A 22,645-nucleotide genomic window follows, 5' to 3' on the forward strand; every position below is an offset into this window, starting at 1 on the left:
AACAACAAAATGGGAAAAGGTTTTGCAATACATATGACAAAGGATTGATATTTTTGCTTTAAAAATGGTATTTTCAAAGACCAGTTGATGATGAGACAAATGTATAATATTTGAAAAGGGCAGATAGTAAAATGATATATTCTAACTTTGTTTAAAAAGAGTGCATGCTGCTGTTGCTGCTGCTGCTGCCAAGTTGCTTCAGTGGTGTCCGACTCTGCTACCCCATAGACGGCAGCCCACCAGTGTATATGTGTAAGCACATATACACACAAACACACATACATATACACACACATAGAAAAAAGACTGGAATAAGATACACTGACATGAAAATGGTGTTATTTCTGGATGGAAGAGTAACATGATTTTCTGTGTGCTTTTCTATTTTCTTTTGTATCCTTTTTCATATTTTTGGAATCTTAATGCTACAATGAATTAAAATGGAGTTAGAAATTATTGTTAATCAAAGAAAAATTTGTCTAGGTAAAATTGAAGTGTCTATAACCCAGTTAAGGGTTAATCATTAATTTAGAAGTAGTTTTCTAAGTATTTTATATAATCGTTGCTGGTAACATCCATATGAAACAGATAACCAGGAGAAGGGTAAGTGTGTGCCATAAGGCTCTTTGCCAGACTATGAATACATACTTCCTGCCTTGAAGGCACTTATAGTCTGGGGGTGGGGTCAGCTAGCACTTTTAATATAATTTAATAAGTACTGCAGGAAGGGTTAGTCCAGGGAGCTTATAGGAGCATGTAGGTGCTTATGGGAGAAGCAGGTGGCTGAAATCTAAACTGGGCCCTGAAGCCTGAGCAGGCGTTTGCATGGAAGAATGTGTGGGTGGGGTTGGTGGTTGTGAGACATAATTCCAGGAAGAGGAAACAGTGTTCTGCAAGGTCAAGAGGAGAGTGTAGGAGCTTTCTTGGTGGCACAGTGGTGAAGAATCCGCCTGTCAATGCAGGAGACACAGGTTTGATCCCTAGTCCAGGACGATCCCACATGGTGGGGAGCAACTTGGCCCACGCGCCATAACCATTGAGCCGGTGCTCTAGAGACTGGGAGCCATAACTACTGAGCTCATGTGCTGCAACTACTGAAGCTCTAGAACCTACACTCTGTGACAAGAGAGGCCCTGGAATGAGAAGCCTGTGCACCACAACTAGAGAGTAGATCCTGCTTGCTGCAACTGGAGAAAAGCCCGCACAGCAATGAAGACCCAGCACAGCCAAGAATAAATAAATGAATAAGATTGTTAAAAAAAAAAAAGAGGAAAATGTAGCTGCAGAAAAGAAAGTAATCAGATGTTGTTGTTTAGCATATATGTCCATATGTTTATTGGCCATTTCTTTCTACTGAGAGTTGTCATTTTTAACTTTCAGGCTTCTTTATTGAAGAATGATGAGACCAAAGCCCTCACTCCAGCTTCTTTGCAGAAAGAATTGAACAACTTATTGAAATTTAATCCTGATTTTGCTGAAGCGGTGAGCCTCTTCCAGAATCTGTTCCTAAATTAAAAAGCAGGGACAAGACTGTTGAATAGTCGAGTAAAGGTGGATTGGCCTGCTGACCTGGGTTCTTGGAAAGAAATCCTGCGGTTGGCACGGCATGTAACTGACTTAGCCTAGGCTCCTCCCCCACCCCGGGGCCCAGGAGGGATTTCTTCAATCTATTGATGTTCTATTTCATTCATCATCTCTCTGATGTTGTGAATTATGGACAGGAGATGAAGGAGAGGACAGACTGATTTTTTTTAAGTTTGAGGCCCAAAGATTCTTTTCTCCTCTTTTGTAAATGTTTTTGTTTTTGTTGTTGTATATATTTTTTAAGTTAAAATAATTCTATTCCTTATTGAATTTTTATCCTGAGAACTTTCTTAATAGCACCTGGGTTTTGCCATCTGACTTTATCCACATATAGAAATACATCTGCCTTAGTAACTGGGATCTGCCTGCTGGAGGGAGTTTTAATTCAGTGAACCAAACAAAATGAAAATAGTGTCAAAATAGAAGATAATTAACTTCTAAAACTAATAAAATAGTAAAAGTCTCACTGGGTTTTAACTTGGACATTTAGAAAAATTGGTTTTATATTTGTATGAATTCAGGTTTTAAGATCTTTTTTTTATACTGACACAATTCCTTAATACCTAAGCTAGGTGATTCCCCCTCCATCCTCATGCATAATCCATGGATCCTAATATAACCAGTGGATGAGTATTTAGGACAAAAGTCTGACACCCATGCTGGTGGAATTCCCTATTTTTTGTTTGGGGACACATTCTAGGGGAGAAACCAGCTAATGTACCTTAAGTCTATTTTATTCTGCCTCTGGGGAAAAGATTAAGCTAAACTGTGACTTAGGAGGGTAGGGGATACGTGGATGTCTACAGCCAGTGGACCTCTCTGAATTAATCTAACACAAGAGGAATAGAACATTTAAAATATGTTGAATGTTCCTCCTTTTAGCACTACCTCAGCTATTTAAACAACCTCCGAGTCCAAGATGTTTTCAGTTCAACACACAGCCTCCTTCATTATTTTGACCGCCTGATTCTTACTGGAGCCGAAAGCAAGAGTAACGGGGAAGAGGGCTATGGCCGGAGCTTGAGATACGCGGCTCTAAACCTGGCCGCCCTGCACTGCCGCTTTGGTCACTAGTAAGTGTATAAACTTTTGTCCCTGTAGAAATTGAAGAAACTATCTCTCAAATGTTAATTGAGATGTGTTTTTTAAAATAGGCTGTATTTGACTTAAAGAATGAACTTAATGGTTACCAGAGGGGAAAGGGTGGGGGGGTAGGGATAGTTAGGGGGTCTAGGATTGGCTGTTTTTATATTTAAAATAGATAACCAGCAAGGACCTACTGTGTAGCAAAGGAACTCTGCTCAATATTACATAATAATCTAAATGGGAAAATAATTTGAAAAAGAATAGATGCATGTATTTAATAGATGTATAACCAAATCACTTTGCTGTACGCCTGAAACTAACACAGCATTGTTAATCAACTATACTCCAATATAAAATAAAAAGTTTAAAAAATATGCTGTGTATTTTTTAAAAAGGAGGAGGAGGGGGAAGAAAAGAGAAAAACAGATTGTTCAACCTGACCTTGTCAATAACTTGCAAAGAAGGAAGCCTTTTCCACTGAACAGAAGATAATGAAAGAGTCTGCCCCCTGGAGTCACTATTTAGCATTACTGTTTAAGTGCCTGGCCTCTTGCATTACTTCTAAGAACAATGGGCACTGGATTAAAAGGAAATTAGGTCATTAGGCCAGAGATTCCCAACAGGATTTTTCAGAGGAAATAATGGGTATGTAAAAGTTATTTTCAGTGTTTCAAAAAGCCAAAAGGAAGCTGTGCCTTTATTTGACAAAAGACTATGTGGCTTGACGAAAGTCACATGTTTGTGTTTTTGGTTGGAATTCAGGGGGCTCAGTGAGGTGACAATGACTTATGCCATTGTTAAGGTATGCCTATGATTTTAATAAATAAAAATAGGAAATTGATCAGTTATTTTATTAATATTTAGTAAATAGAGTTAACAGGATAGTCTTTCAAAATATGGAATCTATTTTGAAAATAATGAGATAACGTGAATAATGGTGAAAAGGTAGGAAATTACTGATAGAGTCTCTCTACCTCTCTATGGCTTTTTCCCATTTAAGAAAAATTGGTTTCTGTCACAGGCATCTTTAAGTAGAGACTAGAGTGTATTTCTAGAAGTGTAGTGTCCAAAGTTCAAGAACTGAGACTTCTACACCTTGCTCTATGGCCCAGGCAACAATAAGGTAATTCTATTAATTCTGCTTGTCACATTTTCAAAGGGACATAGACAAGCTGGAGCTTGCCTGGGGAACAGTCTCACTGGAGGCATTCAAAGTCATGCCATATAAATAGTGTGGGAAGGATGTGGAATGTTTAGCCTGGAAAAGAGACAGTTTAGCTAAGCGTGTATTTGACATATCTTTCTGTAGTGAAGGTCGTGTGAAAAGGACCTAGATTGGTTGAGGGTGTGACTACTAGAGGAGATTGAGAGCTGGTAAGTGCCAGTTAAAGGGCAAAACATTTTTGCTGCTTATGAGGAGGAGATTTCTTTGTATAGAACCTTCTGAGAAAGGTGTCAGCAGAGTGCTCAGGTGTGCAGCGGGGGTGACATTCAGAGAATTCAAGCCTCAGATTGATACTTGACCCAAAAAATGTTTAAGGCTACTCTGAACTCCATGATTTTGTGAGAGTCCATATTCTAAGAGTCAACTTCTTTTTGTCTCCCCAGCTTTAGTAACCTCTTTGATCACAGCCTTTCATGTTTTATGTACTCGTAATAAATAGCAACACTATTTGAATATTTGCCAATAACCTGTTTCTGTGCTACACACAGCTTGCCCTTGCATTTGGAAGTTTGTATGTAGTCTGGTAGACATAAATAATTAGTCTGTTGATGTATAGAATTTCTCTGTGTTTGCAATATTGTCAATGGATAGGCAGCTAACTGTATGGAATTAATTACTAGTTAATTTCTGATTTACTCAACTCCAGGCTTCTTTATTTTTAGTCCTGGAGCTATGAGACTGTATAATTGCCCCTGAGCTAATAGGATTGTGGTAATTTCTTAAAAATCTATGTATTAGGCATTGTTCTAGGTGCTAAGGATACAGCAGTGAAAAAAAGAGGGAAAAAAAATACTCTGTTCTCATGGAGCTTCCAATGGGAGAAATAAATAATAAATAACACTAAACATAATTTATCAGATAGTGATAGATCAGGATAAGGGATTAAAGAGAGATGATGAGTGCTATTGTTTTCATAAGTAACACTCTTCTTCCAGATAATTGCACTGGTGTTAATCTTCAGTTTGTAAAATTTCTGTTTAAATATTAAGGGCCTCCCTAACCTTTGTTAATATTTGAATAGAGATTTAAATAAAGGATTTGAGGGAGTGAGTAATCTGTGTGTGTATCTGGAGAAAGAATATTCATATCGCCTAGGACAGCAAGTACAAAGGCCCTGAGGCAGGATTTACTTGGCATGTTTGAGAAGGAACAAGAAGTGTGGTCAGAGTGACATAAGTAAGGGGGGAATAGAAGAGAATGAGGTCATAGAAGTGGCAGAGGTCAGAGCATTTAGGGTCCTGTAGGCCCAAGTAAGGACATTGGCTTTTACTCTGAATGACATAGGAAGCTGTTGTTAGAGGCTACAGATCTTTCTGCTCTGGCATTTTGCAAACAGTGTGACAGCCAGCATGTTTCAAATATTTCAACCAGTTTGCTTCTTGCTCTTTAATGAAAATTTTTGTCAGAGGTGTTTCTGATGAGCAGCGATGGAAAACCATTGGTTCTTCAAGGATTTGCCAGAAACTTTGAAGTTTCTGTGCTGGTAATCTACTTTTTCTTCCTGTCTGGGAAAAATAATCTTTCTTTAGTCCTGTTTTAGCATCCTATCTGTACAATTCTCCCAGAAGACTTTTTCTAAACATAACATAATTTATTTGGTCATCAGATGTTCAACAAAGTTAAATTGACTGGTATTTATAAGGGGCCTCTGTGTGAAGATATGCTTCCTGCCTTCAAATAGCTTATATTCTGGTGCATCTTATCATTAAAAGGAATTTAAAAGAAATATAGGGGCTTCCCTGGTGGCTCAGAGGTTAAAGCTTCTGCCTACGATGAGGGAGACCTGGGTTCGATTCCTGGGTCGGGAAGATCCCCTGGAGAAGGAAATGGCAACCCACTCCAGTACTCTTGCCTGGAGAATCCCATGGATGGAGGAGCCTGGTGGGCTACAGTCCACGGGATTGCAAAAAGTCAGACACGACTGAGCGACTTCACTTCACTTCACTTCAAAAGAAATATAAAATAGGTTAAAATGTTTCTTTATCCAAACAGGTAGTTCAGTTCAGTTCAGTCACTCAGCCGTGTCCGACTCTTTGCGACCCCATGAATCGCAGCACGCCAGGCCTCCCTGTTCATCACCATCTCCCGGAGTTCACTCGGACTCACGTCCATCGAGTCCGTGATGCCATCCAGCCATCTCATCCTCTGTCGTCCCGTTCTCCTCCTGCCCCTAATCCCTCCCAGCATCAGAGTTTTTTCCAATGAGTCAACTCTTCGCATGAGGTGGCCAAAGTACTGGAGTTTCAGCTTTAGCATCATTCCTTCCAAAGAAATCCCAGGGTTGAACTCCTTCAGAATGGACTGGTTGGATCTCCTTGTAGTCCAAGGGACTCTCAAGAGTCTTCTCCAACACCACAGTTCAAAAGCATCAATTCTTTGGCACTCAGCCTTCTTCACAGTCCAACTCTCACATCTGTACATGACCACAGGAAAAACCATAGCCTTGACTAGATGAACCTTAGTTGGCAAAGTAATGTCTCTGCTTAGTATTAAGGAAGAATTCAGCTCTCCCTGTTAAAATTAACAAAGTTAATATTGCTCTTATTGAAAGAAAATTTTCAATAAAATTTTCCCTACATAAGTGATACCCATAGAATTTCTGATTTTATTTTGAGATCTCAGTGACCCAGCATTTACAGAACTTCTGTGACTTGCCACTGGGAAACCCCAAGTTTAAGACATCTCTGGTGCCCCCTGCAGGTTAAAGAAATAAAACTAACATTAAATAGAGGGTGGTATACAATAGTATTAATATTTAATTAAGCACTGCAAGCAGATACCATTTCTATGGACTTTTTCGGAAGTGAAGTCTCAGTGGGGCCAAGAATAGTTTTTTGGTTTTTTTTTTTTTTGCCACGTTGCATTTTATTTTATTTTATTTTTTTAATTTTTATTTTTACTTTATTTTACTTTACAATACTGTATTGGTTTTGCCATACATTAACGTGAATCCGCCATGGGTGTATGTGAGTTCCCAATCTTGAACCCCGCTCCCACCTCCCACCCCATATCATCTCTCCGGATCATCCCCGTGCACCAGCCCCAAGCTTCCTGTATCCTGTATCAAACATAGTCTGGCGATTTGTTTCTTACATGATAGTATACATGTTTCAGTGTCATTCTCCCAAGTCATCCCAGGGCCAAGAATAGTTGACTGAATTTCCACAAAAGTTTCAAGGTTGGGGGAGACATCCCAGATGGAGAGGAACCACATGAGCAGAAAAAAGAAATCTCAGAAGTGAAAATCTTCCAAATACTTTTCAAAACTAGTTTTGAAAAAAATTATAGACATATCAAATGCCATAGTTCACAAAATTTTTCAAATAATGCTGAAAGGAAGGTGATGAAAAGTAAAATCTTACATCCTTTCCTTGTCCCTCCCCTCAGCAGGGTGTGTGTGTGTGTGTGTGGTGTGTGGGTGTGTGTGTGCTTACATGCATACGTGCTTAGTCACTCAATTGTGTCCAACTCTTGCGACCCCATGGACTGTAGTACCCCAGGCTCCTCTGTCCATGGGATTTGCCAGGCAAGAATACTGGAGCAGGTTGCCATTTTCTTCTCCATTGGATCTTCCCATCTCAGGGATTGAACCTGTGTCTCTTGCATCTCCTGCATTGGCAGGAGGATTCTTTTAATGCTAAGCCACCTAGGAAGCCCTCAGCATTAGACAACTAAAAAAAAAAAAACAAATCTTAGGAGCTGAGATAGGGAAAAACCAGTACTTCAGGTCCCTTTTAGTAGAACTCCACCTTAGAAGGGACCTGTTCTGTATCTCTAGTGTTACTGTTTCTTTTGCTACTGGGATGGGGGTGTCTGAGGAGTAAGCCCACGGTTTCAACTTCCAACCCAGAGGCCTGCATGCTGGTGAATTACCATACAGATGACTTCCTGTTACCGTTGCTTACACATGTTTGTGGTTGTTAATGAGTTATTAATGTTCAGTCTGTCCTTAGTCAACAGGCAGAGCTTGCCCTGCAGGAGGCGATTAGGATTGCCCAGGAGTCCAACGATCACGTGTGTCTCCAGCATTGCTTGGTGAGGCCACCCTCCTGTCTTGGAAGTTCTGCCCGTGGGTTGGGTTGTTGGCCTCTGAAAGGGCCCATATGAATTAGGTTGTTTCGCAGTTGGAAGGTCCTCAGTGGTGATGGGAAACTAGTTAGATGGTCAGGGGGATTCAGGAAAAGCAACCCAGCTGTATTTATCTTTCTTAATTCTTGATGTCCATTTCATTTGGGGGCATTTCTTGTCTACAAATTTAAATGCAGCTTGCCATGCAAAACTGTCACAGCAAACAGTGGCACAAATTTAAATGCAGCTTGCCATGCAAAACTGTTGCACCAGACACTGGCACAAAGGAAATGTGTTTGCAGCACCTGGTAACTGGATAAGAGCTTGTGCTGTCAAAGTGTCATCGCCAAGCACATCATCAAACAAGTAGAACCCAGTTCAGCAACCACCTGAGAATTTCACTTTCTCACTTCCAAGCCTTCCAGGGGCCTCATGTCTTTTTTTTCTGGAACATTTGCCACTCACGGCTCTCAGAGGTGAAGAAGATAAATGGCTTGTTTATTTCAGTCTGATGGTTTTAATGTGTTAGATGGGTTTCATTTCAGTTCATAATTTGTGAAAGTGTGTTTTAGAGGGCTTATTTTGTCCCTTGTTAATTTGTTCTTACAACCATGCTGATGCTTTCAGTAGAACATTAGCCATTATTGTTGTTTTGATACATTTTGATGACTTCTCTTGCCAGAGCTGGCTTTACGTGCTGGGACAGAAGAGATCTGATAGCTATGTTCTGCTGGAACATTCTGTGAAGAAAGCTGTACATTTTGGGTTACCAGTAAGGCTCATCTTTCTATGAGATTGTTTAAACAGTTGGGGTGGTTTTATTCTTGGTAGTTTCATGTGCCCTTAATTATTAATCAAACCACTAAGTTCTTTGAATAGGTTTCTCTCTCCTCCTCTTATCCTAATAACATCCGTGAAAGTTCCATTTATCAACTTGATGAGATCTTTGTTTAGTATATTGATCAGTACTAAACTTGCACACCTTTATTTAGAAAATTTTTAAGAAAGACTTATTTTTAAACCAGTGACTAGCAAACTCTATAGCCTACGGGCCAAACCTGGCTCACTGCCTGCTTCTGTATGGCCCTCAAGCTAAGAATGGGTTTTACATTTTTAAATAGTTGGGGGAAAAAAACAAAGAAGAATATGTGGCATAGACCAAATGTGGCCTGAAAACCCTAAATTATTTACTCTCTGGCCCTTTATAGAACAAATTTACTGATCCTTGTTTTAAGTAATAAACAAAGCCACGAACCAGTAAACCTGTATTCCCCAATGACAGATGCTGAGGGGCCTTGAAAAGGCACAAGTCCTACACATGTAGAATCTAGATTACTATTGCTCAAAGAACCTTATTCTGTCTCAAAAAAAAAAAAAAAAGATAGACTTTGTAAGCACAATTTTTGTTATGGATTTAAGTGGACTTGTCTTTAGTTGAGCTTTCATCCTTGAAAATTATACCAGAAGTTAATGAAGAGATAGTTATGCCCCTAATAGGCATTTTTTCCTTAATCTCCTAGTACATAATGTACCCAGCAGTGTTTGACATATACTATGTCATTTTAATCCTTAAAATAAGTCTGCATGATAGGTTTGATGCCCATTTTACAGATAGGCTTGTCTAAGAAGCTGAGTGACTGGCCCTAGGTCACACAGTCAGGAGCAGAGGCAGTGTTTAAGTCCAGATCCATTTAACTTCAGAGCTGGCCCTTCTCACTGTACCATTAGCTTCTCTTCCATCCTCTAGTTTTTCAGGAACATTTCTCATGTGGGTCAGGGTCAAGCTGCAGGTACTTTCTTTATAAATAGTGATGTCATTGTGCATGTGTTGAAATATGCCAACTTTCTGAAGAGCAAAACAGATTCTGTCTTGTCATCTCTATCTCGAATAGTGCATTTGTCTCTCTCCTTAGTACCTCGCCTCCTTAGGAATACAGTCCCTGGTTCAGCAGAGAGCTTTTGCTGGGAAGACGGCAAACAAACTTATGGATGCCCTAAAGGACTCGGACCTCCTGCACTGGAAGCACAGCCTGTCTGAGCTCATTGATATCAGCATCGCCCAGAAGACAGCCATCTGGAGACTCTATGGCCGTAGGTGCGTCTTCAAGCCTGCCGTCAAGGCTTCGAGGACGCAAGTCCTCTTACAGATGAGCGGAAGCCAGTAGACTAGTGCTCTGAGGGCCAAATGGATGGAGGCTGTTTGTGCAGGGGGTTAAAGAAAGTGCTTTAAAATTTTAAAATATTTTCTACTTTGCACACAGACTTTGCAAAGGTTTTTCCTATGCTCATTTTTTAAAAATCTACTTCTTTTTTAAATTAATTAAGTAATTATTTATTTTTGGCTTCACTGGGTCTTTGTTGCTGCGTGCGGGCTTTGTCTAGTTGCAGCAGGCAGGCCTACTCTCTAGTTGCGGTGCACAGGCTTCTCATTGCAGTGGCTTCTCTTGTGCAGCACTCGTTCTCAGACAGGCGGGCTTCAGTAGTTGTGGCTCAAGGGCTGTAGAACTCATGCTCTGTCGTTGTGGTCCACAGGCTTAGTTGCTCTGAGGCATTGTGAGATCTTCCATGACCAGGGATTGAACCCGTGTCCCCTGTATTGCAAGGCAGACTCGTGACCACTAGATCACCAGGGAAGCTCCTTCTCTGCCTGTTTTTATTTATTCCTCCCAGCTGTTCTGGGAGGTGACTTGGGGGGTGATCTCCATTCTCAGATACATAGGACAAGGTTCACACATCTGATCTGCCCCAGATAACAATTGAGTTAACAAGTGTGGACCTCCACACTCTAACTGAGATCCTTGGACTCCAAACACCATGCCCCTGTGCTCTGAGATGCCATGGGCCACAGTCACTCAAGTCGAACACCCTCTTAACCCCGAAGCTGTTATGTAATGAAAGCTGCTTCCCTGTTAACCAGGGTGTGTTTTCTGGACCATCTCTGGCCTGGTGTGTAATTCCCATTTAGCCTCCTTTGTTGCTGTTCATGTCTGACTCTTTACGACCCTGTGGACTGCAGCCCACCAGGCTCCTCTGTCCTCCACTCTGTCCTAAAGTTTGCTCAAATTCATGTCCAAGCTTGGAAGTAAATTCTGAACCAGATTTTTAATCCTGGAGCCCTGTTGCTACCTCACCTCTCACCTAGACAATCTGCTGTTTCTAGGAATTTCGTGATGAAAGGAAGTGCCTATTGTATCAGTCTTGTTTTTGTGCTTGGAATAATTGTTGACACAGTGTGGTGTGAAACAGATGCAGACACTGGCCACTGCTTCCACTGTCAGAGCAGCTGGTGCCAAGATGGCATCAGGTCTGAATTTACTGTGAAAGCTAATTAACATACTGTGGCCCCAGAGAAGATTAGAGGTGGGGGTGGGGTGGGGGGAGGTCTGGAACTTGGAGCTCCCTGTTGCATCATAACCACCACGTGTTTCCTTTGAGGCCACACTTCTAGATTGCTTTCCTGCTCTCCTTGTCCTGGCATTGGGAGACAGCTGCTCTTACGGAACGAGAACCTGCAGAGAGGCGTCACCTCCTCCCATTTCCTCTCGGGGTAACTGTACGGTGCAGCTGAGGGGCACCTGGGTCTCTCAACTGACGGGGATGCCTTTTCGTCCCCTCCCCAGCACTATGGCCCTGCAGCAAGCCCAGATGTTGCTGAGCATGAACAGCTTGGAGTCAGTGAACGCAGGCGTGCAGCAGAACAACACGGAGTCATTTGCTGTGGCGCTCTGTCACCTCGCCGAGCTGCACGCGGAGCAGGTAGGCAGGGGACCAGGCCAGCGTGCTTCTGGAGCAGTACAGGCTCTGCCATTTCTTTCCTCTCAGTCAGTTCAGTCACTCAGTTGCATCCGACTCTTTGCAACCCCATGAATCACCACACGCCAGGCCTCCCTGTCCATCACCAACTTCCGGAGTTCTCTCAAACTCATGTCCTTTGAGTCGGTGATGCCATCCAGCCATCTCATCCTCTGTCGTCCCCTTCTCCTCCTGCCCCCAATCCCTCCCAGCATCAGGGTCTTTTCCAGTGAGTCACCTCTTCACATGAGGTGGCCATAGTATTGGAGTTTCAGCTTTAGCATCATTCCTTCCAATGAACACCCAGGACTGATCTCCTTTAGAATGGACTGGTTGGATCTCCTTGCAGTCCAAGGGACTCTCAAGAGTCTTCTCCAACAAAAGCACTGGACAGCTCTGGTTGGATGGAGGTGGTGGAATGGTGAAATCCCATGAGTAGAAATGGACTGGGTACAGAGTCTACAAGGTTTGTGGAGCTGAGGACCTCTTCCGGCATCAGGGAAGGGACTAAGAGATCAGCTATTTCTAGGTAACAGATGGAATAAAAAGGAGCCTTTGAAATTTAGGGTGGAAGAGCTGTGTGTTTGTGGGAAAGGGAAGAACATAATAAGAACACAGCTAAAATGATAACAGCTAAAGTGTGTCGTACATTTGTTCTGTGCTGGGCTCAGTGATTTCCATGTGTGATCATCCAGATTCCTCACAGTAGCCCCATCAGGTCAGCTTTGGTATCATCCCATTTCACAGAAGAGAAATTGAGTTCTCAGGAGCGAAGTCCCAGACCCACGACCAGTGAATGTCAGTGTCAGATCTTCAACCCAAGGCTTACTGATTCCGAAGAAAGACACTGGGAGTAGGGCATAACCTTGACTTACAGCCCAAGTAATTTTACATAAATCTCTTTATAGGGGATTGATGCAAGGGTCGCTCACGTTGCTCTTGGCTTTCTTTTCCCTCTGCTCAAAAACATCTTTCATGAGAAAAGGTTGGGGAACGCTCTTATCTAGAGCTAACTCACTAACTGCTGCCTTGCTGTAAGTGCATTTCCTTGATCATATCATTTTCTCCACCTCTTTGTGGTGTAATAATGATCTCTAGGTTGTATCGCAGCACTCAATATTCTTCAGTCGTCAGCCTGAAGATCCTTGAGTGGTTTCTGCCCCTTTCAGAAGTCTGTAAATACTTCTCTCTGCTGGATATATTTTAGCATTTTACAATTCTCTAACTAGCTATGGAAACAGAGGGCGTGAATGAGCTCTGGCCGAAGGCATCTGCCTGCACCTCCGTCAGCTGCTTTCTTCTTTTACCTGGGAAGCATCACCCATGCTTCCTAACATCAAAACAGGCCAGCGGCTCTTGCTGTTTGCTTTCCTCCAGGAATGCTGCACATTAATCACTTTCTCCTTGTAATGGCACTGGAACCTCTTTAACATTGATTCTTTTCCTCTGCTGGTGCCTTGGTTAAGTGGAGCATTTGTAACAAATGACTCAGGGCACATTCAGTTAGGTATTGGTATAAGCTTCATGTTGGCTTTTTCACCCCAACAACTTTATTGAGATGTAATTCACATGCCCCACAGTCCACCCATTTAAAGTGTCCCCTGGTGACTTTCTCATGGTATTCTCCCCACTGTTGTTGTTATTTAGTTGCTCAGTCATGTCTGCCTCTTTGCAACCCCATTGACTGTAGCCTGCCAGGCTTCTCTGTCCATGAGATTTTCCAGGCAAGAATGCTGGAGTGAGTTGCCATTTCCTTCTCCAGGAGATCTTCCCAACCCAGAGATCAAACCTGCATCTCCCGCATTGGCAGGTGGATGGAGTCTTTACCACTGAGCCACTTGGGAAGCCCCTTTCTTAGTGACCTGACTCTTAAGCAGTGAAATAGGGAGTTCTTTGGCTGTCCAGTGTTTAGGAGTCCACGATTTCATTGCCGAGTGTCCAGGTTCATTCCCTGGTTGGGGAACTAAGATCCTGCAAACCAAGTAGCTCAACCGAAAAAGTAAAAATAAACAGTGAAGTAACTTCCCTTTGGTCCTTTTTGGGTTATGTAGGGTAGAAATTATTTCTTCTCTGCTGGAATGGAGAACTACTTGACAAAAATCTGGTCTTGGCTCACTTCTTTAGCCTTGACACTTTCTCCAAGGTCAGTTGTTAATTGTTCTGTGATTTTTACTGGGGGTTAGACCTGAAAAGTAACCTCGCTCTTTGACTCTGTATTAATCTTTCCATCTCCTGCCCCCGCTTCCATCTCTAGGCATCTGTGAAAGCCCTCATCGCCTGGTTCCATTGGAAGCCTCTAATTGCACAGCTAGAAGACAGTGACTGCTTTATTTCCATTCAGTCCCTTTCCCCCCGCTCTTCAACCTGCCTCAGAAAGACTTCTTTAATGTTAGAACATCGACCATGTAGATAAACCCACTGGGCCGATGACTGTTACATTTTCAGTTACACAGATTAGATTTACACCTGTGAAATTAAGCTTGGCCAGCTGCAGAGAAGGCAGTTTTATCACGAGTTTCTATTTGCTCTTTTATTTCCTTTGTGTGTGCTTTAAGTTGTATCCTGAAATTGATCTCCAGATAAGCTGGATGCTGCCCTGTGGTATGGAGAAGGCAATGGCAACCTACTCCAGTACTCTTGCCTGGAAAATCCCATGGATGGAGGAGCCTGGCAGGCACGATTGACTTCACTTTCACTTTTCACTTTCATGCATTGGAGAAGGAAATGGCAGCCCACTCCAGTATTCTTGCCTGGAGAATCCCAGGGAGTGAGTAGCCTAGTGGGCTGCCATCTGTGGGGTCGCACAAAGTCGGACACGACTGAAGCGACTTAGCAGCAGCAGCAGCCCTATAGCATATGGCAGTGTCTGGCGCTTGGGTGAACCGGTAAAGAAGTGATGGGGTCTGAGCTGCTGTTGGCAAGCTTCCTCCTACAGTCCAGAGGAAGTGTTGAGAGAGCTGGCCCCCTTTGCTCTCTCTGCATAATTCTGATTGATTGTGTCACGTTCCTCTCCCGGCCTCAGGAAGCGACAGGTCACAATGGGAATGTTTTGGACGAGTATTGCCGGTTGTGCACTGTTCTTTCTACTTGGCCTGAAGGTTTGACAGCCATCCACACGCCCAACTCCGTAGGGTAGTCATGAAAATAACTGGCAAGATTAGCCAGTTAAAATCACAAAAATAAAAAGATTAATGATCTTCTATTGTAATTCAATTGTACTGTCCATTTTATCCACTTCAAATAGAAGTTCACTTGTGGTCTTAAGTGAGCTTCTATGTAGACTAAAGATAAATTACCTAATCAGGGTCTTCCCTGGTGGTCCAGAGGCTAAGACTTTGTTCTCCCAATGCAGGGGGCCTAGGTTTGATCCCTGGTCAGGGAACTAGATCCCACATGCCGCAACTAAAGGTCCCATATGCGGCAGTGAAGATGGAAGATCCTGCGTGCCCCATCTAAGACCTGGCACACCAAAATAAATAAACATTTTTTAAAAAAGATAAATTACTTAACCAAAGGATTGGGATAAATTGAAAGCTTTTTGGTTAATAAGATAAACAGCAATTTAGGAATGTGAAAAAGACATGGACATGTATTCACAGAAAAAAAATAAATGATTATAAAACATGAAAAAAACTTCAATCTAGTCATTAAAGAAATTAAAATTAATACAGTGAAATAACCAGTTTCACCAAACAAGTAGGGAAAGACGCTTAAATATAAGGGGAGGAGAAAGGTGCAGGATGCCAGTGTAAAAGTGCTTGGTATATTTCCGAGGGAACTTCCCTGGTTGGTCCAGTGGTTGGGACTCTGTGCTTGTACTGCAGGGGCACGAGTCTGACCCCTGTTCAGGGAACTGGAATCCCACATGCCACACAGCCAAAATGTAAGACAAAAACAAAAGTATTTGGTACATTTCTATATGGTAATTTAGTAATGTGTGTGTGTGTTAGTTGCTCAGTCGTGTCCGACTCCTTTGCGACCCCATGGACTGTAGCCCACCAGGCTTCTCTGACCATGGAATTTTCCAGGCAAGGATACTAGAATGGGTTGCCATTCTCGTCTCCAGGGAATCTTCCTGACCCAGGGATTGAACCCAGGTCTCCTGCATTGCAGACAGATTCTTTAACGTCCGAGCCACCAGGGAAGCCCAGTTTAGTGATATATGTGTCAAAAAGTGTAAACGTGCCTCCCACTTAGCCCAGCAATTCTACTTCTAAGGTATTATCCTTTGGAAATAATTGGACAAGTATGAAAAGAGATATGCAGTAAGATAATCATTCTAGCGTTTTTAAAATGGAAGAAATTGGAAGCAATCAAAATATTCCAAGCAAGGAGATTATTTTGATAGATTATAATGTATTCACCTAATAAAATACTATAGTGTATAGATTTGAGCTTGTTGATGCTGGAAAGATTCATTCATTGAAAAAATATTTATTGAGTGCCTACTGTGTGGTAAAGAGTACTGTAGACAATGTATAAAAATGGTGCATATACCTGTTTTTGGAATACTTACATGTTTTATATTCATGTGCATATGAGAAGTTCAGAAGGGTATGTGCCAAGAAATTACTATGATTATCTTCTGTGAGATTAAAAGTAATTTGTGTTTTTTCTCATTGTTCGCATGTATTTTGTAAGTTTTTTTCCTAGAGTGAACATGTGTTACATGTGTAATTTGAAAAAATGATTTTAAGTATATGTGAAATACGTTAGAGCCTAAAAAAAAAAAAGGCCCTTTGATATTTGCCAGTCTCTGCCTAGGGGCATCCAGGGCTGCACAAGAATATGTTGAGTTGCAGCAACATCCTGTGGGTGGGGCAGCTGCTAAACAAACCGTGGCTTTCTCTCTCAGGGCTGTTTCGCCGCCGCTTCAGAAGTGTTAAAGCACTTGAAGGAGAGATTCCCACCTAATAGTCAGCATGCTCAGGTAACCTGCCTTTTCTGTGTCATCAATTTATTTTTGAAAAGACCATTTGTACTGTATTATTGTTGAAATAGAATACTGTAGCGTCTCCCCTTGCTTCCTTTCTGTGACGTCTGGACAGCATAGGAGACTCTGTAAGATGTGTTCAAGGTTGAGAAATAAACTGATTAAGTAGGATATTTTTTCATTCCTGTCTTCATGGTTTTAAATGAATATTCCTTATATCTCTATAATCGATTGTCCTTTGATAGATCAAGAGTTAGATCTCCGTTTTGTTACTCTGTCTTCTACTTGGCAGCTCCAGCTGCCAGCCTTTTGGGCAGATGTTGTATATCCAGAGGGAATGAGCTTTATAAAGCAGCCCTAGGCTCTCTGTTCCTTGTTGCACCGATTTCCATCTCTGATGGAGCCAAGAAAATCTATTACAAGGGTCATCTTTCTATTCCTCCCCTTATCCAGTTTAGCCGTCAGACGATTAGGGAATTTGAAATCATAAGAGGCGATGGCCTGAGGATCTCCTACTGTTGGTCCCTAGAGGAAGGCTGCCATTCACGTGGGTTGTTGGCCCCACCTCAGTAGATATGGTGTGGATGCCCATCTGCTTATAAGCTGTGCTGGGATCCCATTGCTGCTCTCAGCAGACTGAGCTAAATTCAAAGTACCCAGACAGAAAGGCGGTGAGCAAACTAAATAGAAGCTTAGCACCCAAGGATGCTGTGGGGAAAAAAGAATTAAGCGTGGTTCTCTGGTAGCGCTCACTTTTAAAGAAGGTGCACAGTAAAGGAAAAGACAATTTAACTCACATTCTACAAAATACATCTATATAGGGCTGATAAATAGATGAAAAGGTATTCAACCTGGCTATTGATCAAGGGAAATACAAATGAAAAAACAGTGAGATATTTCATACCCATCAGATGGGCCAGAAGTAAAATATCTGACACGACTGATTGTTGGTGAATGTGTGAAGCAATAGCATATCATACACTGCCAGTGGGGAGTGTAAACTGGTGTGACCCATTTAAAGAACAAATGGGCACTGTGTTAAGGAGAAGGTGTGTATATCCAACAGCCCAGCCTTTCTGCTGCTTGCTGTGTACCCAGGATAAGTATTGCACCCAGGTGATGTAGGAGAGTGTCTGCTGCAGCACTGTTCAGAAAAGTGAGAAACTGGAACTACCATCAACACGAGAAGAGATAAGTTGTCACATTTTCATACAACTGAAAACTATTCACCAGTGAAAAGAAATTAGAACTACTTGTATTAACATGCATAAGCGCCCCCGCCCCCGAATAATGTTGAGCTCAAAAGCAAGTTGTCGAAGAATGCATACAGTATGATTCTGTTTATTTATACAAAGTTTAAAAAAATGTAAGATCATACTATGTATTGTTTCAGGATGAGGAGATATTTTGTAAAAATATAAAAACATGAATGGGAATGATAACAAATCAAATGTTTCCTTTGAAAACAGAGAGGAGAATGGAATTTTCAAAGGACCTCAAAGTGTAATAGTATCTCAAGCAAATAAAGCAAAATGTTATGATTTGACAAAGTTGATGGTTGCCACACGTGTTTATTTTATTTAGTGCTTTTTCTTTAAATACTTGAAATATTAAAAAAAAATTTTTTAAGTCTAAAAAAATATGTGTGTGAATTGCAAGGATGTTTGCTAAGTGAGCCAAAATACTTTTGTTTCTATTGAATAATGAGGTGAACATCTGTCATTCTGTTTTTAATTGTTTTTTTTTTCTCATTAGTTATGGATGCTGTGTGATCAAAAAATACAGTTTGACAGAGCAATGAATGATGGCAAATATCATTTAGCTGATTCGCTTGTTACAGGAATCACAGCTCTTAATAGCATAGAGGGTGTATATAGGTAAGAAATTTTAAAAACTCTTCAACCCCAGAATGAAGTGATTCTCAAATGGCTTTATTCGTATTAGTTTTGTCCGTGAATTAATTTATTAACTTTGGCCTAGGAAAAAAAATTTTTTTTCTGTTTATTACCTATTTATTATAGGCCGTTAGAAAATCCAAATAAGCAAAATGGAGAAAGTTAAGTTATTCAGAGATAATCACTAACATGCTATCTCTAATTCCAGATTTTTTTCTTGTGTGCATGTATATGTGTGTGTGTATGTTCACATATGTGCTCACAGAGACACACATACACTTTTTTTTTTCTCTTTTAACACAAATTCTATCAGATGCAATTATTCCCCTTGGGAGGTTTACATTCTAATTGAGGAAACAGCAATTCTAACCCTGAAGGTGACTCTGCTTACAACCCTCGCAAAACAGTGACATAACCATTCGCATCTGTTTTCTTTCTGTAACAGAAAAGCAGTTGTCCTACAGGCTCAGAACCAAATGTCAGAGGCACACAAGCTTCTACAGAAATTGTTGATCCACTGTCAGAGAACCAGGCACACGGAAATGGTGATCAGGTAAGGGAGGGCTTTTGTGCATCTCCCCTCGGAAGTCCTTTGGGCTGGTTTTCCTCACACGTGCCTTCCTCTTTGCGGGCAGTGTCCTGCTCTCTGTGGCGGAGCTGTACTGGCGGTCTTCCTCCCCGACCATCGCACTGCCCGTGCTCCTGCAGGCCCTGGCTCTCTCCAAGGAGTACCGGTTGCAGCACTTGGCCTCCGAAACGGTGCTGAACTTGGCTTTTGCCCAGGTAAACCGATCGCTGTTTATATAGCACATGTTAGTACTCGAGAACTGGTGAGTCTGTTACTACTCTTTGGTTTTGAAAAGGAGCCTAAGTGAGCTTTTTTGCTTCTCAATATTGAAATCTGGGTACGGAGTCTCACTGTGCAAGCTTCCATGAAGTCTGGAGTTGTGAACTTGGTGACAAGCTGATGCCTCCCAGTAGCACTGGCTTTACAGAGCTGTGTGTTTACAAAGGAGGATGCACCTCTTCACTGAGGATATTGCATGGTATTAATGACTTAGCTGGCCCAGAGCTGTGCTCGATTTAACAAGAGAACAGATAAGGAAATAAGGAAGTCATGTGTTCAGTGAAATGTTTCAGAAATTAAATTGCATTTTGCGTTTGTTTTCTGTCTCCCCCTGTAGTCTGTAAAGACCATGAGAGAAGAGACTGTTTCTTCCCGGGTATATCAACCTGGTAGGATCCACACATTGTTGTTGCTTAGTCATGTCAGACTCTTTTGTGGCCCTATGGACTATAGCACACCAGGCTTCTCTGTCCATAGAATTTCCCAGGCAAGAATACTAGAGTAGGTTGCTGTTTCCTTCTCTAGGGGATCTTCCCAACTCAGGGATTAAACCTGCGTCTCCTGCATTGGCAAGTGGATTCTTACCCACTCTGCCACCAGGGAAAGTGAAAGTGAAAGCTGCTCAATCGTGTCTGACTATTTGCAATCCCATGGACTATAGAGTCCATGGAATCCTCCAGGCCAGAATACTGGAGTGGGTAGCCTTTCCCTTCTCCAGGGAAATCTTCCCAGCCCAGGGATCAAACCCAGGTCTCCCACATTGCAGGTGGATTCTTTACCAGCTGAGCCACAAGGGAAGCCCAAGAATACTAGAGTGGGTAGCCTTTCCCTTCTCCAGAGGATCTTCCCAACCCAGGAATTGAGCCAGGGTCTCTTGCATTGCAGGCGGATTCTTTACCAACTGAGCTATGAGGAAATCCCGGCCACCGGGGAAGTCCTCCCTTACACAGCTACTTCAGCCTTTTTGAATCATCAATGTAAAAGATTTTTGTAAAAACAGAAACCTTTCTATAGTATAAATAACTACTCCTGCCTTCATCTATTGTAGTCTGAAATCAGATGCTGACACATTCTGTTCTTAAAGAGTATGGTACACATTAAAGATAGTACATGTTAAGGAGAAAGTAAGCCAGACATTGCAATTCAGGAGAGCAGAGCCAGAAATGAAGCCCTTCCTGTAGTGGGCAGTGGGTGCGGGTGTGTATAGCACCATGATGTTTCTTTTTCAGCTCATCCTTGGAATCCCAGAACAGGCCTTAAGTCTTCTCCATATGGCCATCGAGCCCATCTTGGCTGATGGGGCTGTCCTGGACAAAGGCCGGGCCATGTTCTTGGTGGCCAAGTGCCAAGTGGCTTCAGCAGCTTCCTGTGAGCCACTGAAGAAAGCAGAAGGTAGGAAAGCATACAAGGATTTTTAGGAAATACAGTTATAAAAAACTTGTAAAATTTTGAGTGTTCACAAGTACATGTGAAAATTTCATGCAGCATTTAAAGTCCTTTCACTTGCGTGCTTGCATGAAGGTTGAAGGCAAGTGAATTGTTATTTTAACCCTTCAGAACTAGGTGCCAGATTGCAAAGCAGGACTAAAGACCTTTATTTGTTTTTTTTTTTTCTCTTTCTCAAAGAGTAGAATGTAAAAGTTTCTGGTACATGCTAAATCAATAAAAATAGATATGAAGGCCTGAAAACTACATGTGAAGCATTGAGTTAAAAATGTGTGGTATTTCCCCCATTTTCCAATAGCTCTGGAGGCCGCCATTGAGAACCTCAACGAAGCCAAGAACTATTTTGCAAAGGTCGACTGCAAAGAGCAAATCAGAGACGTCGTTTACTTCCAGGCCAGACTCTACCACACCCTGGGGAAGACTCAGGAGAGGAACCGGTGTGCGATGCTCTTCCGGCAGCTGCATCAGGACCTGCCCTTTCACGGGGTGCCCTTGATAAATCTTCTCTAGTGAGAACATCCCCACTGGATGCCTTTGCAGAGTATAAGATTTTGGACTTGTTCATACTCCCTCCCTCCACAAAAATGATGTATATGATGTCTGTCTTACCAGTAAACTGCATTCTGATTAGTCTTGTCTTATTTTGTTGCTAAAATAAACTCATTTGTTTTTCCTCTTCTTTCTTTTGAAAAGATAGAAAGGATACTGACTTTTTCTTAATAAATGCCTGGTTTATTGCTAAATTAGTGTAAGTGTTAAAGATTATATTCTCTCCGGGTAAAACTGCCAATATCGTATTAGAAATCGTGCACAATCTCCACCACTGTGTAAAATTCATCTTGCATATGTGCTCAGACAAGAGCTCTTGTGGGTATTGGTAGACCTCTTAAGGGGGATGAGGCCGGTTTTTCAGAGGCTTGAGTTTTCCTTCGAAGCTGCCCTGCTTTGTTTTGCTGGACTGCTGCTTGTGGTGGGCCTGTGTGTGCCTGCAAGCACATGTCAGTCGCTGACTATAGATTAAGATGGAAGAGGTCTTTTTATGGGTTTTGGACCCATGACAAGAAGCATATTTCAGTCACTTTCTGGGTGTTGACTTTCTCATCTCTTCTGCATGAGTATGTTTTTTTCTTTGCTTAAGTAAATAAGGGGTGAGATAAGGAATTCATCATGAATAAGGTGATTAAAAGTTGAGAAAGGGTCTGAAGCTCAGAGGTGTGTGGATGCTATCACTCAAATATGCACGGTATCTTATTTACATATCTCATCCCTTCAATTAAGCAGAAGCCGGTTGTTCTGTTTGTGAATTTGTCTTCAGCAATTCACAGAAAAATCCCTGTGTTTCAAATCCAGAATAGCAACAAGGAACCAACCAAATCCTGCAACTTCTATCATTGGCTCTTTCTCTGTTAAATTTAAACCTTCGGATGGGAAACAATTTACCCCCAGAGCTCTTTGAAATAGTGTAAAACAACTCCCACTCATGAGGGTGCGATTGTTCACTGGCCAAAGACAGCTGCTGTGAAAATAAAAGACTCAGTGTAGATAGAGACACTAATTGGTATGTTGATATTTAAAACTCTTAAAATTATTTGAAAGGTTATATATGTAGACAGTAAAACTTAAATATTGTTAGAGGCTGTGTAGTAAAATGTAATTCTTCCTCCCAGGAAGTAACCACTATTATCAGTTTCTATTCTTCGCGTGTATTCTCTCATCCAATGTCATTTTTGGTCATTGTACTTAAGCTCCTTCCAATCTAAGAAGGGATC

The 22,645-nt window shown here is 41.8% G+C and overlaps 1 protein-coding gene across 2 annotated transcripts in view; it reads left to right on the forward strand.

The window, feature by feature from the left end:
* The window catches only part of ANAPC5 (anaphase promoting complex subunit 5), a 35,880-nt gene extending 14,261 nt beyond the window's left edge, over positions 1-21,619 (forward strand). For both annotated transcript variants that reach the window (XM_004017352.6, XM_042234057.2), the window contains 12 exons: positions 1,381-1,482; positions 2,467-2,657; positions 7,849-7,930; positions 8,646-8,735; positions 9,877-10,058; positions 11,584-11,719; positions 16,611-16,685; positions 18,444-18,565; positions 19,029-19,136; positions 19,219-19,366; positions 20,660-20,822; positions 21,175-21,619. In XM_004017352.6, the coding sequence (XP_004017401.3) occupies positions 1,381-1,482; positions 2,467-2,657; positions 7,849-7,930; positions 8,646-8,735; positions 9,877-10,058; positions 11,584-11,719; positions 16,611-16,685; positions 18,444-18,565; positions 19,029-19,136; positions 19,219-19,366; positions 20,660-20,822; positions 21,175-21,386 (1,611 nt within the window). In that variant the 3' untranslated portion in view covers positions 21,387-21,619. The remainder of the gene's footprint in view (positions 1-1,380; positions 1,483-2,466; positions 2,658-7,848; positions 7,931-8,645; positions 8,736-9,876; positions 10,059-11,583; positions 11,720-16,610; positions 16,686-18,443; positions 18,566-19,028; positions 19,137-19,218; positions 19,367-20,659; positions 20,823-21,174) is intronic.
* The last annotated feature ends 1,026 nt before the right edge of the window (positions 21,620-22,645 follow it).

This window comes from Ovis aries, chromosome 17 (assembly GCF_016772045.2).
Source record: "Ovis aries strain OAR_USU_Benz2616 breed Rambouillet chromosome 17, ARS-UI_Ramb_v3.0, whole genome shotgun sequence".
Lineage (NCBI taxonomy): Eukaryota > Metazoa > Chordata > Mammalia > Artiodactyla > Bovidae > Ovis > Ovis aries.